This window comes from Hibiscus syriacus, unplaced genomic scaffold, assembly GCF_006381635.1.
Source record: "Hibiscus syriacus cultivar Baekdansim isolate YM2019G1 unplaced genomic scaffold, ASM638163v2 tig00110392_pilon, whole genome shotgun sequence".
Lineage (NCBI taxonomy): Eukaryota > Viridiplantae > Streptophyta > Magnoliopsida > Malvales > Malvaceae > Hibiscus > Hibiscus syriacus.
Genome location: NW_024062720.1, coordinates 131,510 through 149,175, shown reverse-complemented (window position 1 = coordinate 149,175; position 17,666 = coordinate 131,510). Strand labels below are relative to the sequence as shown.

General features: G+C 38.0%; 2 protein-coding genes and 1 pseudogene across 2 annotated transcripts; 2 read left to right on the top strand and 1 right to left on the bottom strand.

Annotated features, from left to right (window-relative positions):
• Window positions 1-864: 864 nt before the first annotated feature.
• Window positions 865-1,864, top strand: LOC120123344 (annotated as a pseudogene).
• A 681-nt stretch (window positions 1,865-2,545) lies between these two features.
• On the top strand, window positions 2,546-3,286 carry LOC120123363. The gene is made up of 2 exons (XM_039142276.1): window positions 2,546-2,784; window positions 2,980-3,286. Exons 1-2 carry the CDS (start codon window positions 2,581-2,583, stop codon window positions 3,073-3,075), a joined length of 300 nt encoding a protein of 99 aa, XP_038998207.1. The 5' UTR covers window positions 2,546-2,580; the 3' UTR covers window positions 3,076-3,286.
• A 1,254-nt stretch (window positions 3,287-4,540) lies between these two features.
• Window positions 4,541-11,321, bottom strand: LOC120123345 (ras-related protein Rab5-like). Its single transcript, XM_039142265.1, has 9 exons — window positions 11,213-11,321; window positions 10,889-10,966; window positions 10,637-10,804; window positions 10,310-10,358; window positions 10,102-10,151; window positions 5,540-5,557; window positions 5,130-5,223; window positions 4,911-5,033; window positions 4,541-4,621 (listed from the first exon to the last, which is right to left on the bottom strand). The coding sequence occupies exons 1-8, from the start codon at window positions 11,249-11,251 to the stop codon at window positions 4,936-4,938; spliced, it is 594 nt and encodes a 197-aa protein (XP_038998196.1). The 5' UTR covers window positions 11,252-11,321; the 3' UTR covers window positions 4,541-4,621; window positions 4,911-4,935.
• Between the last annotated feature and the right edge of the window lie 6,345 nt (window positions 11,322-17,666).

Sequence of the window (17,666 nt, the reverse complement as noted above, 5' to 3'; positions counted from 1 at the left end):
ATATTCAATCACCCTGTTATAATTATTGGTATTCAAATCCATAACCTCTAAAAACAACAATAATTCTTTTAACCCATCTCAATTATAGCTAATGAGAGAAGCAATGCATATAAATATATTTTATATGGAGTCACAACTGTTACATACCTGGGGTATTAGAAGAAAGTCTCACCATCGAGGAAGAAATCATAAAATCAAGATAAATTATACATTTAATATTTAAACTATTAATTTGGATTCATTTTAATATCTAAACTTTTAATTTTTTTAAAATCATACTCAACGTTTAGTTTTTGTTTCATTTTAGTACATCACCGTTAAAAACTTAATACATTTAGTACCTGAACTATTAGTTTTTGTGTTTTAATAACTTTAATTTTCATTATTTTTTAAAACTTAACATTTAATTTTGAACGGGGTACTAAAATGAAACAAAAATTAAACTCTAGGTATAATTTTAAAAAATTGAAAGCTTAAGTACTAAAACGGACCAAAACTAAAGTTTAGGTACTAAACCATAATTTTATCCTAAAATCAATGGCAGGCCTGAGTCCGCACCAAGGCTGATTGAACTCCAACAGCTCCATTCAGTTGGTTGAAATTGATTAAATCTAATATAATAATCTGAACCCATTTTGGGATAAAATGGCACTAAATGCTACACGAACCTTAAGAAAGAAGTATAAACAAACAAGTGGATTGGGTCATTCATGGTGTAATTAATATGGACCCATAAACGCTTAAAGAGACGCTACATGTTAGTATTATGGGCTCTGGCCACTGGCAATTTAGGGTCGACTGCAGACCGAGCCAACCGGGACGAGCACGAGTCGCTGATGAGGCGGTTAACTTGGTGCTCCTTAACTTCTGTTTGTTTTCTTCTTTGTTTTGTTTTGTTTTCTGGAGGAACTCTTACCTCCAAGAAACCAACCATGGCATCTTTCATCTGTCTATCCGTATTGCCACCTTCCAAAACCCTAGCGCCGGCACAACTTCCAAGAGCTGCGGTTGCAGATGCTCCCTCGTCGTCTCCGTCTCTAAGGGACATCAATGGGCAATGAGAAATAGGCTTCAGGTGATTGGTATGGCTCCCGAGGAGGAGAAATTGACTCGACGCAATCCCCTCGATTTTCCCATTGTAAGTTCCTTCTCTTTTTATTCATCTATAACTAGTTTTAAATCTCCTTGGTAACGGGACAGGGAAATTCCAAACGACTGATGTATTTGTGTTTAGCTTTGTGAGTAAAAGGCTCGGTGGGATTTTGTTGGGATGGGTTTTGTTTGAATGATGGATACTGATTAGATAATTCAATCTTTGGACAGTCATGTTTCTTTGATAAATAAATTATGTTTTTCTCGTTTGGTAATTTATTTTCTAAGATAATATGATTAAACATGAGCGCCTCGGTTTTCATGGCAGGAGTGGGAGAGGCCAAAACCTGGGCGTAGACCCGACATATTCCCTCAATTCAGCCCAATGAAAACACCGTTACCGCCACCAATGCCATATGACCCTCCCGAAGAAGATGAAGAATAGGAAGAAAAGAAAGAGGAAGAGGAGGAAGAACCTGAAAAGGAAGAAGAACCCGAGAATCCCGAAAAGCAGTCCTGAGAAACAATAGTTAGTATTTTGCTACTACAATTTTGATGTTTTAAATTTCCAAATTCCAATGGTGGTTACCACTTGATTATGTGCTACTGCTTCATATATGCAGTGGATAAGATTCATCTATTTTAGAATATGGTGTCGAGTGGTATCGCCATATTCGAGTCGAGTGGATTGTGCAGGCATCTCATTGGGATTTATTGTCTTATTAGGTTACTATAGGGAAATTTGGTCCGAGTTCCTGATTTAGAGTATTGTAATCCACAAGCCTTTCCGATATGAATATACTCGAACTTCAACTCTTCGTTGTTCTTGTTCATTTGTTTTCGGGACTACAAATTTATTGGGAACATGAGATTCAATGTTGGCAATTCAAGTTTGAGATTTTGATTGCAGTAACTGCAATGTATCAGTTGTAAGTGAGGAAAGAACTTCAGACATTGTAGGTCTGTTAGTTGCACTCGTTTGTACACACAGCAAATTATCTGAGTGCAACTCAGCAGCCATTTTCGGAGCATGATTGCCTATGGTTTTTGTCGTTGATAATGTATTTACTCCTGATAATCCACGGTTATACTTTGATAATGAAATGTTGTCATCCACCACAAATGACTGGAATTGAGCAGGAAAAATTTTGAATTTAGCGTACTGGGAATGTTACTTTTGTGGCTTGTACCTGCTTCAAGATCTTGAGAGCCGAGCGGCTCATGGCGATGCTCTATGAATCAAACTATGCTATGGTAATTAAAATGACCTCAATGAACTTGAATGTCGAGAGAGAAAAGACAACAAAGAAAGCACCCTAAGAACCAAGGAGTTGCTTACACATTCCCGGTTCCACATGTCCAAAGTCTCCCGATAATTCACCGCCTACTGTTTCTCCCCCAAAAGAAATCTTTCTTTCCCTTTAATTATTGTTCCTTTCTGACAACCCTTCTCTCCTAAAAAGAAAACGCAGAGAGAAAGTAAAACCAATGGAGGGGGCATCCAAGGTAATCATGAGCGCAACACTGATAATGGTGGTGAGCCTGGCTATTGTATTAGCTCTAATCCTAGTACTGTTAGCCGAGCTCTTTTGCTCTCTATTACTCCGCTGGCGGCGGCTTAAAAACTCCACCTCTGCCTCCGGCCCTACCGTTACCAACACCGCAACTCCTGCACCTGCCTCTACAAACACTGCTTCTTCCTTTCCTTAAGACAACCCAAACCAATCAACCAGTTCCCTAAGGAGTTGCTACGCACAAGGATTTATTCATCCACCAAGGAACTTCCTTTTCCCTGCAGCATTACCTTGCAAGCAAAACAAGCTCGAAAAGTATTAGGGTTTGCATCCTCAAGTTCTTGAAATTCATTCCCAAGAATGGTGAGGACAGTTTTTCTACATATCGAATCCCGTTTATGACAATGATGCTGGTTGCAGCAAGCCAAATACTCTGTTTGAGACTCCGAATTCATTGCCTTCCGTTTGAGCCTTCTCGTCATGTTAAAATACTCACTTCCAATGACACCTCCATCGAGTGAGTCCAATGAAGAAGCTCCCAGCTCAGGCTTGTTCTGTGCCTCTTAAAGATGCTAGCACATTAGTCACTTCAGGCATTGATTCTAATAGCAACAATGGTGTTTCATCATCTTCATCCGGTTCTCCATGCACTTTTCCTTCATGATGATCAGGGTTTCTGTCAAAACTCAACTAGACAGGGCATAAACAAAACCTGCATTTTGATCTTTTTGTACCATTTTCTATAAGCTTTGAGAGGGTTTTTGTGTGTGAATATAGTAACGTAGACGGTAGCTGGCTGTAGCAGAAAAGAAGATAAACATGTATTCTATAATTTTCTAAAATTCTTACTTCCTCGTGTTTTTTTGTTTACTTTACAGAAATGCTTACTTGGATTCATATGCTTGCTGGCTGTGTTGTTGGTGTTTGTTGGCCGGAAAAAAAAACGAAACTTTATGGGTTATTTTTTCTCGTGTATTCTGGTAAGCACGTGATTGGGAGAAAAAAAAACTTGGACAATTTTTTAAAAGGACAAATCTTTCTATTTTCCAGGGGCCTTGAATGTTGATTCCTATGGCATAAAAAGTCAATTGTCACCAGCAAGGCTCTGGCCACATTCATGATTTGTTGGTTTCCAAGAGCTCCATATGGTAAAGAAGCTTCAGTTTATGAAAGTTTGAACTCATGTGGGCACCCCTTGCCTCGCTACGTGGAATTGAAAAAACAACCCTCCTCGAACTGAAAAGAATAAATGAAAAAGAAAAGAATCCACCACTGGAACCTTGTGCCCCACCAACCAGTTTATATTAGTGAGCATTTATCGTGTATCAACCCATAAATTTCCAATCGGTTGTGTACACAAATGTTTATACAATTTTCAACTTTTATATTCATTTTTTATGGACAAAATCATGATATATACCGTATAGAATTTGATAATATCTTATTATTTGATACGAATTGTGACATTTAATATCGAACCTAGTTATTAAAAGAATAGCCTCCGAGGCATTGGCTATGTATCTAGACATTATTGGACATGAGCACTAATAAATCAGTATTCAGTCATTTCTTTGCAAAGAACCTTTATTCATTCGGGGTTCCATGTTCATCTCCTAACACAAAATGACAGTTGTTGACACCGTTTTTTGCCCGGGCGGAGAAAAATTTAGTACGACTTGAGGGTTTTTCTTTGAAAATGTTTTGAAATGTGAAGAATCGTTATCGATATTTTTAAGTTAGGTAGGTCGAATACCTAAAAATTTTCTTTTAAAAATAATTTTTAATAAAATATCATTTTAAAAGATAAACCGATCTACGTGTAACTGGAGAAACCCTCAAGTCGTACTAAGTTTTTTCCCGCCCGAACAAAAAACGGTGTCGACAACAGCAATTGACAATAAAGTTGAAAAAGAATAAGAGACTAAAGCTGTTTTGTGTTTCAACAGTGTACATACAGCCGATATTCATCGAAGCAATTTCCACTAGATAACAGCATAATCATCGGTTTCAACGACCTGCAGTGATTTCTCAACCTGTCAATTAATGAGGCCTAAAACAGTATTGCTTGTAATTAAGGAGAAATTCATAGATCTTAATTCCGGTAGATGAATTTTCCCTTGACTGAAAAAACCATGTTCCCAGATTTGTTTTGTTGAAAACTGATTTTTTTTTCCAGAACCTAGTACCCGAATAGTCTCTCAAAACTTCATCTAAACAATATTGCTTGTAATTAAGGAGAAATTCATAGATCTTAATACCCGAATACTCTCTCAAAACTTCATCTAAACGATACAAATAGCATACATATATACAGCAAACCTTCATGTCATCAGGAGCAACAGAAGAGCCTTCTTCCGGTATCTTGAGGTCGGATATGCAATTTTATTCCTTTCGTACGTGATGGAGCAGCTTTTGCAATCCTCTTAGCTGCAAGAGAGTGTGTGAGCTTAAGAAAGTTCAGAGGATGCCTGCGGATTGACATCATATAGGAAGGAAACGACTTGTGAAACACGGTATCATTACCTATTTCGTAAAAGAGTTCGTTGACATTCTGTGCACTCTTTGCGGATGTTTCGAGGAAACTCATGCCATTTTCTTTGGCATATAGCTCACCTTCCTGCACAAGACATTACAATTGATTTAAACATATACAGGGGACATTCAACTTTTTTTTTTTCAGTTTTAATGTTTTCCTCATCCATGTTCAGTGCAATGATAATATGCCCTTCCTACCATGTAGCATTAGTAATATAACTAACACAGTATAGTTCATATTTTCCTGATATTGTCTTTGATATAGAAGTGTGATATTATGTGCAACATCAAGCCAATTTTGTAATATCCCAGCATAGAAGAAATCAGCTTAACCTGCGATCTTTTCGAATTGGAGAACAAGAAATAGATAATCGAAACGAAATTCAGATTGCATATACCTCATTTCCCACTTTCTCCTCTCTTCCAATATTGGAATAATTGTAATGCATGAGTGTGATTGTGTGAATATAGGTGTGAGTTGGTTAGTTGGTTAAGGGCTGTTAGCAAGTTGTTAAGAGTCGGTTAAGGCTGTTAAGCCAGCTCAGCTAATAGAGTATATATATAGATCTAACTGAAAAATAAAAGAAGAATAGATACATTTTCTGTATTACTTCATTTCTCTGGAAATATCAACATGGTATCAGAGCTGGATGATCCGGACGACTTGCTTCTATTTCCGCTGCTTGACAAGAATTCTCATAATGAGCGTTGATCAGCTTGCTTCTTCAATGGAGGGGGTTTCGAGGAATGCTAAGGCTTTCTCGAATAAAAGAGTCAATGTCGTATTGGATGAATCAAATTTCTGTTGTGGAAGCAACAGGTGCTTCTAACCGTTCGCAGCCATAGACTTGAACGACTTCTCACTGGCTCCATGACTGCTCCGTCAAACGGTGGTTATTGATTCTGGTGAGGAGGTATTGAACGAGTTATATGAAGAATATGTAGCTCAGGACAGTGCTTGCGTCCTGGTTCTGTCAACAATCAGTTCACAGTTGTTACCTCAGTTTGTCGGTGCTGAAACAGCCTCTGCTGTGGAGCACGGTGCTTCAGTTTTTCTCGAACAGATCCACAACGGCGGTCATCAGCTTGCACTACAAGCTTCAGTCTTAAGAAAGGAGACAAGTCTATGCGAGTTTATCTTACTCGCGTTAAAGAAGTGTGCGATGCATTGGCATCGTGTGGCAGTGTTGTGTCACAGGCAGTGCATGTTGCGAGCATTTTAAAGGGATTACCTCGTGAGTACTTACCTTTTGTGGCTGTCATAACAACCATGCGTGAATCGGTGTCTCTTGACGCTATTTACACTATGTTGATGGATGCGGAGACTCAATTAGCAGGGTTTTGTGATCCGCTTGAGTCACTTCCTATGAGTGCACATATGGTTCAAGGGCAAATGTCAAGTAAGACTGTGGATCAGTCTGATCGCAACACTGTGTCTCGTCAAATGTACTCACGTGGTCGATCGACTGGTCGAGGTCGGGGTAGGTCTCGATTGCAATGCCAATTATGTGGCAAAAATGGTCATTAGTCGACCGGTGTTGGCATCGGTTTGATGAAGACTTCCCTGTGTTACAGCCAACAACAACAATTATTCAAAGGAGGAGTCAGGAAATACTTACTATGCTGCCAAGGATAATTCATATGATTGCAATACCAGTCAAAAATCTGGTGCTCATCAGTTCAAGTCACAGGTTGCTCGTGAACACTGGGTGATGGATTCGGGTGCCACACATCATGTCACCTCTGATGGCACAAATATCTCACAGACAGTGGACTTTCATAATCCAGGTAAATTACTAGTTGGTGATGGGTGGTGCTTTAGATGTAGGTGCTACGTGTGAGAAAAACCGGTTCAATATTACTTCGAGGAAAGAAGATGGTGGCTTATACTCTTTTGTAGTTAACTCAACACCTGAAGATAATTTCAAGGCAGAGAATTACTCAACACAACTGACTACAGCTGTGTATGACTTGTGGCATCACGTTTGGGACATCCTTCGCATGATAGCTTAGTGAAGTTTGTAAAGAATAAATGTAATTCTTCCTTCAAGTGTTAATAAAACGTGTGTTGCATGCCAAATGGAAAGAGCCATAAATTGTCGTTTCATGCTTCTACAACAGTATATGATGCTCCTTTTCAGTTAGTCTTCACAGACCTCTGGGGACCTTCACATATTACTTCGACTGGTTACAAGTACTATGTCACCTTTGTTGATGCATGTACCAGGCACTCATGGCTTTACCTGCTCAAAGACAAAGCTCAAGCAATTAGTGCATTTGAAATGTTCCAGCAGATGGTTAAGGTGCAGTTTGGTTTGCCCATCAAGGCTGTTCAGAGCGATTGGGGAGGTGAATATCGAAGGCTGTCGAGCTGCTTGTTGAAAGCAGGTGTTGCACACAGGCTCACATGTCCACACACTTCTGAACAGAATGGAGTGGTGGAACGCAAGCATCGTCATGTGATAGAACTAGCCCTTGTGTTGCTAGCTCAAGCGTCGATGCCTATCAAATTTTGGGCGTATGCAGTTGTTACTGCAGTTCATTTAATTAACAGACTGCCTACAAGGGTCTTGCATGGTGTATCACCGTTCGAGAAGCTATTTCATCAAAAACCAGCCTATGGACAGCTAAGAGTATTTGGTTGTCTCTGTTTTCCTCATTTGAGACTATACTTGAAGCACAAATTGGACTTTAGGTCCAAACCATGCACCTTCTTACGCTATAGTACTCGACATAAGGGTTTTCAGTGTCTTGCTGATGATGGTCGAATCTATATCACAAGACATGTGGTGTTTGATGAGAGTCAGTTTCCATTTGCAAAGAAATGTGCTCAGTTACCTGCTGCTACATCAACCATCAACAGACCATCTGGTTCAATTGAAATTGTCACTGATGTTAGCAGACTTCAAGAAGAAAGTATGCCTGGTGCAAGCTCAGGTCATCAGGTGGAAACTGCTGATAATGTGTCGAGTACTCAGCAACAACCGTCGAGTGAAGTTTCAGTCACTGGTCAAAATACTAGTAATACTGAGCAGATTGAGGTTGTCAGTACACATGGTGAGACTCAAGACTTGAGTACCACTGAAGAAGGTGCAGAAAATTTGTGTGATGCACAAGTTAATAGTCATCCGATGATGACAAGGAGTAAATGTGGCATATTCAAACCAAGGCTTTTACCTCTAATGCTGTGAGTGAAGTCCCGAACAATGTCTATGAGGCACTCAACAGTTCTAGCTGGACAGAAGCTGTTCAGGCCGAGTTTGATGCACTGCAAAGGAACAATACTTGGTCGGTTGTGAAGATGCCTACAGATCGTGAGGTGATTGGATGCAAATGGTTATTTCGAATAAAAAGAAGGCCTGATGGAACTGTGGAAAGACACAAAGCTAGGCTTGTGGCAAAGGGATACTCGCAAGTACCTGGTTGCGATTTTAAAGAAACCTATAGTCCTGTTGTTAAGTTTGCCACATTGAATACAGTGCTATCAATTGTTGTTGCGAGTAATTGGCCATTACGACAAATCGATGTGAATAATGCTTTTTGAATGGTGATCTAACCGAGGATGTCTTTATGCAGCAGCCTCCTGGGTTTGAGGATATGCTGCTGATGGAAGTTTGCTCGTGTGTAAACTTAACAAAGCATTATATGGTCTTCGACAGGCACCAAGGAACTGGCATGATAAACTTAAAACCAGTTTGATCAGGATGGGATTCAGTGAGTCTCAAGCTGATGTCTCACTATTTGTTAAGGATAATGGAGATTGCTTTACTTATATTCTTGTCTATGTCGATGACATAATCATTACTGGTGGCTCTCTCATGTATTGATGAAGTGGTGAGAACGTTGAAGCTGCAATTCTCTTTAAAAGATTTAGGAGAGCTATCCTATTTTTTGGGCATTGAAGTTACGAGAAAAATGAATCCTTGGTGTTGTCTCAGAGGAAGTATATAGTTGAGTTGCTAGAGAAAACAAATTTACTAGGTGCTACACCCACTGCTACACCGATGATTGGTGCTCAAAAATTAACACAGGACGCTGATGAATTATTAACAAATGCTCGAGAGTATCGGAGCATTGTTGGTGCTCTTTTGTATGTGTGTCATACACGACCGGATGTTGCCTTCAGTGTTAACAAGACTGCTCAGTACATGCACGCTCCACGTGAGCTACATATGGCTGTAGTGAAGAGGATACTCAGATATTTAGCTGGGACATTGGACTATGGTCTCACATTTACAGGTGCTAGCAAGGCACTAGATTTGTGGCGTTTGCTGATGCAGATTGGGGAGGCAGTCTTGATGACCGAAGATCGGTTTCTGGCCATGTAGTATATCTTGGTGCGTGTCCTGTAGTTTGGTGCTCGAGGAAGCAGAAGACAGTCTCCAGGTCTACGATGGAGGCTGAATATCGAAGCGTTGCTGAGGCAGCTTCTGAAGTTACTTGGATCAGCTCGTTGTTAGGTGAGTTGGGGGTGAAAAATCGAATCACACCTGTCATTTGGTGTGATAATACTAGCGCTGTTGCAATGAGTACGAATCCAGTGTATCATGCTCAGTCAAAACATATTGACATGGACGTGCATTTCGTTCGTGAGAAGGTTGAAGCTAAACAACTTCAGGTGAACTATGTTCCGGCGTGCCATCAGGTGGCAGACGGGCTAACCAAGTCGCTGACAAAAGGAGCATTTGAAGTCTTCAGAGATCAACTGCGCGTAATTCCAGTTGAGAGGGTCGAAGGAGCAGGAAGAATATTGGAATAATTGTAATGCATGAGTGTGATTGTGTGTGAATATAGGTGTGAGTTGATTAGTTGGTTAAGGGCTGTTAGCAAGTTGTTAAGAGTCGGTTAAGGCTGTTAAGCCAGCTCAGCTAATAGATGTATATATATATAGATCTAACTGAAAAATAAAAGAAGAATAGATACATTTTCTGTATTACTTCATTTCTCTGGAAATATCAACATCCAAGTCAACCTTATTTGCTACCAAGAAAGTTACCAAATTCGGATTTCCTGAACCAGTGTAATACGAAATAAAACATGTTAAGAATATGAAACATGCTTGAATTGTTAGTTCTAAGCTCAAATTCAAACTATGCTTGAATTGTTAGTTCTAAGCTCAAATTCAAACTATCTGAGCATTTAAGATGTTTATATTCTTTGTCAATTACCTCGTCTTTGCAGTTCTTGAACCCATTTTTTTGCACGCTCAAAGGACTCCTGAAATACAAACCATCATTTGATCATAAGGACATCCAATTACAAAGAAAGAATGAACAGTGATACTGGCAATAAAAGAAAGAAACTTCAAAAGGAACAAAGCTAAGGTATGGTAAGTTTCGTATAACAAGATTTGCAGATAAGTGTATGTAGACCAGATACAGTGAGTTGCTGTTGGAATTCATAAGTTGACATCAATTACTAAGAGATCTATGCTTAATCATGACCGAATAAACATGTTCGAAAGATAATATTAAAGGGGTTCGACAGGAAGCTACCGAGCTCGTAATATCGTAGACCACAACGGCAGCTGCGGCACCACGATAGTACATAGGAGCCAAGCTATGATATCTCTCCTGTCCTGCCGTGTCCCATATATCAAACTTAATGGTGGCTTCGTTTAGAGACAAAACCTGTGTGAAGAAGGCGGCTCCAATTGTGGATTCCTGCGTTGCATTCACAACGTACATTAGATGCATATGCCTTTATCATTTCTCAAAGGAAGAAAATGGAGTAAAATGAGAATAAACCTGATAATCAGAAAATTGGCCTTTGACGAATCTCAAAACCAAGCTTGTTTTCCCAGTTCCCATGTCCCCAAGAAGTACCTGCAAAAAGAAAAGGTTGATTTCTCCATTAATCTCTAGTGAAGCTCATGAAATTAATTTAAGTATTGTTGTCTACCAGTACTTCGCATTTAATATGCTTGCTTGACCCATTTTCATGATCATAATTTTGCTTTAGCCATCAGGGTCATGTTTAAAGTGGAAAAGAGAAAGCAATTAGTTTTGTGAAGAAAATCTTTCCTTTTTTAAACAGCAAACAAACGAAAAGTAAGGGAAAGACATACCCACCAGCTTGGCTTGTATGTTCTTGTTACTCCTCCTAGCCATTAAAGTTTTGATCAGAATTCCCAGAAAACAAAGAGAGAATTAGAGAACTCAAAAGGTGTAGAAACTTTGGGCTACAACACAATGTGTTGAAAGGAGAAATGGTATTACTATAAGATAAAAAGAAGAAAATGGCTAGCTCCAGGGACGTTTATTTATTGCTTCCAGGTAAGTGTGCAACAAAGATTATAGCCAAACTAGAAGTAGAAACAAGGAAGGTGGTCAAACGTGAGTGGGAATAGCAGTTGCAGTTTCTTAAGTGAGACCGGTAGTTTTGGCAGTTGACTGGCAAGTTTCATTAGCACGTGCTTTCAGGCTTAGCTGGCTCTCTTGTTTTTCAAGAAATGCAGCGACCTTTGCTTTGTATACAAATACAAGGATCATCATCATCGTCATCATCAATGTATCAGCAGGATTAAGCAAAGCTGTTGTTTACTTCAACAACTTAGGATTAATGGCATCTTAGTTTTTCCTTTGATCTTTCTATTGTAAAGGAGTTGTATTTAAATACATTCAAATATAAGAGATAAGATTTGGAGAGACATTAGTGCTTATCTCTAACACGCCCCGCAAGATGGAGGATCCATCAGAGACACCAATCTTGGACCGAAGATAAAGAAAAAGCTTCCGGCCAAGAGGCTTGGTGAGAGCATCAACAAGCTGCACCGTGGATGGAACATGATGAACGTGTAAAGAACTAGTACCAACCAAATCCCAAAAAAAAAGAAGTCAAGAGCAAGGAGCTTCATAACGAGTGGAACACGAGATTCTTACAGACATACGTAGCACTAAGATTATCATAGAATAGGACTGGCGATGAAGCAAGTGAGACGCCAATCTCCTGAAGAGGGTGTTGTACCCATAGTATTTCAGTCGTGGCATGAGCAAGAGCTCGATATTCAACTTTAGTAGACGAGCGTGAAACAGTCTTTTGCGGAGCATACTTCCAGGAGACGATATTAGAACCAAGGTAAAGAACATAAGCAATAGTGGACTTGCCATCAGCAAGAGAACCGCCCCAATCAGCATCAGCAAAGGCAGTGAGACGCAAAGGTGTGCGAGAATGAAGAAACAAGCCATGACACAAGGTACCCTTAAGGTATCGTAGAACACGTCTAGCCGCTATCCAATGAGACCCCAAAGGACCATGCATATACTTGGAAAGAGAATTAAACGCAAAGGAGATATATGGGTGAGTGAGATTCAAGTATTGAAGTAACCCAAGTAAGCGACGATAGATAAACACCCCAACAGCAGAAGACGGATCAGCTGGTGGTATCTTATTAGAAGTAGACATCGGTGTAGAGACCGATTTGGCACCATCCATATAAAATTGAGAAAGAATATGGGAGATATACTGAGCTTGAAACAAGAATAGACCTGTAGAAGTAGGAACAACTTCAATTCCAAGGAAGCGACTGAGCGAACCCATATCCTTCAACGAAAAATGCTTAGCCAGGAGAGGCACAAATTGATCAAGTGCAACAGTGTTATAACCCGTAAGGATAATATCATCAACATATACCAAAAAATACATGTATATCCCATTAGATGCATAGATAAAAATATATGCATCCGCATTAGATTTAAAGAATCCATAATGCAAGATAAAACCAGAAAGCTCAAGGTTCCAGGCTCGTGGTGTCTGCTTGAGACCATAGAGGGTCTCAAGCCTTACGTAGTCGACATACATGCGACGGATGCAGAGGATCTTTGTAACCTGGTGGTTGATCTAAATAAACCTCTTCATGTAACTTGCCATTAAGAAACATGTTATTAGCATCAAGCTGCTTAATAGGCCACACATGATGCAATGCAAGCGTCAAAATAATACGCACTGTCACCGGTTTCATAACCAGACTGAAGGTTTCAAAATAATCTCTGTCTGCCTCTTGAGAGTAGCCTTTGGCCACAAGACAGTCCTTGTATCTGTCGGTAGAGCCATCAGGGCGACGTTTCACACGAAACACCCATTTGTAGCCAACGTTAGATTGCGCAGAACGTGGAACCAGATCCCAAGTATGATTACGAAGAAAGGCTGAATACTCATTATCCATAGCAGTACGTCACAACTGGTCCTTTAATGTCTGAGTAATGGCCATGGGGTTGCTGTTGATGTCAGTTTTGCAGTTGAGTGAGGGACAAAGCATGGATTTGTCGCCTGCACCAGCTCCGACCAGCGATAGCACTGCAATTGATCAAGGGGTTGCTCATGTTCTTCTTCTTCTTGCTCTGGCACTTACCTATCTCATCCATTGATCATCTTATTTTATAAGTTTATTATTATTCATATATTTTGAGATTTGAATGATTCTATTTTTTTTTTATACTTTTTACACTTATATTCTGTTAGGGAAATTGCAGCATTTCCTCCGTCTCTGTATTGTAAATCTTCTATGCGCTATCAATAATTTCAGTTTAGATGACATTAATTTTAGGTTTCCTCTTCTTTTTTTAAATAAATTTATCAAAAACACATTCAAATATATATTTAAATATAATACTTTTTTAATTAATCACTCGTATTCGATTTATTGACTGATTAATTCAGATCGGATATTACAGAAGTGTGGACTACCTTCCCAACCTAATTTGCTTCATTCGTAAATGTCAGGGTTCAAACCTCTGATCTTGCTGAAGGTATCTAATGTTTTATCTCAGTAAACCAACTTGTTGTTAATTAAATATAACATTTTTTAATAAAATTCTTTAATCTTACTAAAAAATAAAACTGTCTAAAATTATAATAAAAATTAATAATTATCATAATAAATTAAATATGTAATTTAAATATTTTTCTATAGCATTGAAATGAAATAATAAATTTTAAATTTTAAATAACAAAAGGACCATATATGAAAAGAAATTGAAAAAAAATCAATCAAAAAATTAAAAAATAAATACGAACAAATTTATTAATATTGGTAAACAAACTACAAAGATTAAGTTATTGAAAGATTACTTAAAACCAAAAATTAAAATCAAACGTCGTGAGAAACTATTCACAAACGTAAAAATTATGTATCCAAATTTAATTTGAGTGTACTTCTATAGAAAAGAATCGATGATCAATATTGAGACCAATATGATAATCGGTTAAATAAAATATTTGATCTAATTTATAGGCGGTACAAATTCTAAAAAGGTTTTATAATGTCGATATAGACTATAGTATCATTATTATTACTTAATTTATTTTTCTTATATAGTTTTTCATTTTAATCAATGTTATTTTCATTCTCTTTTAATTATATTTTATTATTGAACTCCGATGAGTATCCAAATTTAATTTGAGTGTACTTCTATAGAAAAGAATCGATGATCATATGAGACCATAGATAATCGGTTAAATAAAATATTTGATCTAATTTATAGGCGGTACAAATTCTAAAAAGGTTTTATAATGTCGATATAGACTATAGTATCATTATTATTACTTAATTTATTTTTCTTATATAGTTTTTCATTTTAATCAATGTTATTTTCATTCTCTTTTAATTATATGTTTTATTATTGAACTCCGATGACAAAATCAGATACAATTATAATCAACTTTATTAGGATAAATGATTTTATATAATTAACGTAAAAATTACTTTTCTTAAATAAGTTTTTATCAACATTATTTTTAGTATTTTATTCATAATATTCCCTTAAATGTTCCGTTAATTACCGATTTTAAAAAATCATAAATTTTAAATATTTATATTAGACGTGCTCAAGATTTGTTTCTAAAAATAAAATTTAATGTTTTTATTACCAACGAATTCATTGACGATCTTCATCGAAAGAAGAGAAAAACAGTAGTATTAAAAGCTGATTTCAAGAATGCCTGAAGATTTTTGAACTTGATTCTAAGGGAAATAGGTTTTGACAAAAGATGGAGGAATTGGATGAAACTTTGCATTTCGTCAGCTTCCATCTCAATACTGAAAAACAATACTCCTACGAAAAGGTTCTAGATTAGGAGTCGGGTTGTCTACAATCACCGTTATTTTTTAATCTCGAGGGAGACGCGTTTAACAGGCTGATTGGGAAAGCGATTGGAATGGATCTAATCAAGGGTGTGAAGGTGGGTACTAACGATCTTCATATGTCTCACATTCAATTTGCGGATGATCTAATAATGTTCTTGGATAGTAACTTAGTGTCTCTAAAAAATGTTAAAAGGTTCTTAAAGTGTTTGAAGTTGCATCTAGTCTTAGCCTAAACTTTAGCAAGACGAAATTGTATGAGATTAATGTGTTCGATAGTTGTATCTCAACGTGGGTAGAAGCGATCAATTGCGGGTGGAAAAAATTTTCAACCATATATATAGGCCTGCCGCTTGTACAGACGAGAAATTCGTCTGAGCTTTGAAATCCTGTTATGGATAAATTTCTTAATCGTCTTGACAAGTGAAAATGAAAAATTATTATCATTTGGTGGTTGGGTATCTTTGATAAAATTTGTCCTCGCAAACTCCTTGGTATATTATCTCTCATGTTTCAGACGTCAGCGGTTGTGACCTCTAAGTTAAATGGTATCATCGTGAATTTTATATGGGTTCTAGCAGTGGTAAACCTATTCATTGGGTGAAGTGGGAGAGTGTTGAAAATTCAATATTAGCCTAAATAAGTTCATACCTAAATTAATTTGATGTCATTGCTTACATCAATTTAGTTTTGATGCCATTGCTTACATCAATTTAGTTAGGTGAAAATTAAGTATTTTTCTCATGTTTTAATTTCGGTGGTTTAGATTATTTAGTGCTTATTTTAATGAGTGGTTTAGATTGTTTCTTGTAACCTATAAATATCCTACTTGTATTTGAGTTTTATCATCTAACAATCAAAACTTAATTATAAGCATTTGAAAGCTTTCTTAAAAGTTCTTCCCTTTTACAATTTTGTGAGATTATTCTAAAGAGTTTTTCTTCTTCTCAATCAATTAGAGTTTTTACTCTATTTTGATTCTACAATTGGTATCAGAGCCACATTTTTAAGGTCTCTTGAAATTCTGAGTATGCTCTGTGGCTGTAGTTTTTAACTGATCTTCCACATCAGAAAATATTTCTTGAGTTATTGTCGGGGTTATTACAAAACCTTGTGGAGCTTCTTTGGGTTTAGAGTAATTTAGTACTCTGTACGTTTGTTACTCAAGCTTGTTCGGTGTAGTCAAAGCCTTGCCGTTAAGATGGGTGATCTTCAAGTAGTTGGAAGAATCAAGAAGCTCAACAACAAAAACTACAACACGTGGGCAACATGTATGGAGTCATACTTACAAGGTCAAGACCTTTGGGAGGTTGTCGATGGTGGTGAAGTTACACAACCGGCGACAGAAGATGCCAATGGAATCTTGCGAAAGTGGAAAATTAAAGCAGGCAAAGCAATGTTTGCTTTAAAGACCACAATTGAAGAAGAAATGTTGGAGCACATTTGGGATGCTAAAACACCAAAGGAAGCATGTGACACTTTTTTTACACTCTTTTCGAAGAGGAACGATACAAAATTGCAACTTCTCGAGAATAAACTTCTATCAATGGCGCAATGACATGGCGGTTGCCTAATACTTTCACAAGGTGAAGTCGATATGTCGCGAAATTTCAAAATTAGATCTGATAGCTGCTATTGGGGAAGCCAGGATAAAAAGAATAATTGTCCATGGTTTGAGACCCGAATATCGAGGGTTTGTTGCCGCTGTATAGGGATGGCCGACACAACCATCGCTTGTTGAGTTCGAAAATTTGCTTGCAGGTCAAAGAAGCCATGGCCAAGCAAATGGGTGGAGTCTCGCTGAAGGGTGAAGAGGAAGCGCTCTACACCAGCAAAAGCAGAGGCACTTTTCAGCGGTATACTGGCAGTGGATCTAAAAAGGATGGTGACAAGGTGAAAAATTACCAAGGAAATGGAGGCCCTCATTCAGGGGGAGCATCCAAGAATCGCAGTAATAGTAGAAAGTTTGATGGCAAGTGTTATAACTACGGGAAGATGGGTCACATGGCAAAAGACTGTTGGACCAAAGAAAAAGCCTGTTGAAAGTAATATTGCTACTTCTTGTTCGAAGGAGAATAGTGAAGATGGTTGGGATGCTGAAGCGTTATTTGCAACGGAGGAAGAAGAATTAGCTCTCACGGTAACAACACCAGAACGGATTGACTACAAGAATGATTGGATCGTAGATTCTGGCTGCTCAAATCATATGACGGGTGACAAACAGAAGTTGCAAAACCTGTCTGAGTACAATGGAGGTTGTGTGGTGGTGACAGCTGACAACTCAAGGTTACCGATAACTCACATCGGTAAGACAATAGTTACGCCTCGATATAATACTAACCAGGTGAAACTCCAAGATGTTTACCATGTCCCAGGAATGAAGAAAAATTTGATATCTGTGGCTCAACTAACATCATCAGGCCATTATGTCTTATTTGGTCCTC

Bases quoted from the DNA above. Each gene is read 5' to 3' on its own strand.
- LOC120123345 (XM_039142265.1), bottom strand. From the start codon at position 11,251: ATGGCTAGGAGGAGTAACAAGAACATACAAGCCAAGCTG. The intron at 10,967-11,212 runs GTGGGTATGTCT...TTCTTTTTGCAG, and splicing joins AGAACATACAAGCCAAGCTG to GTACTTCTTGGGGACATGGG. The intron at 5,034-5,129 runs GTAATGATACCG...ACTCTCTTGCAG, and splicing joins CGAACTCTTTTACGAAATAG to CTAAGAGGATTGCAAAAGCT.
- LOC120123363 (XM_039142276.1), top strand. From the start codon at position 2,581: ATGGAGGGGGCATCCAAGGTAATCATGAGCGCAACACTGATAATGGTG. The intron at 2,785-2,979 runs GCTTCTTCCTTT...TGGTGAGGACAG, and splicing joins CACCTGCCTCTACAAACACT to TTTTTCTACATATCGAATCC.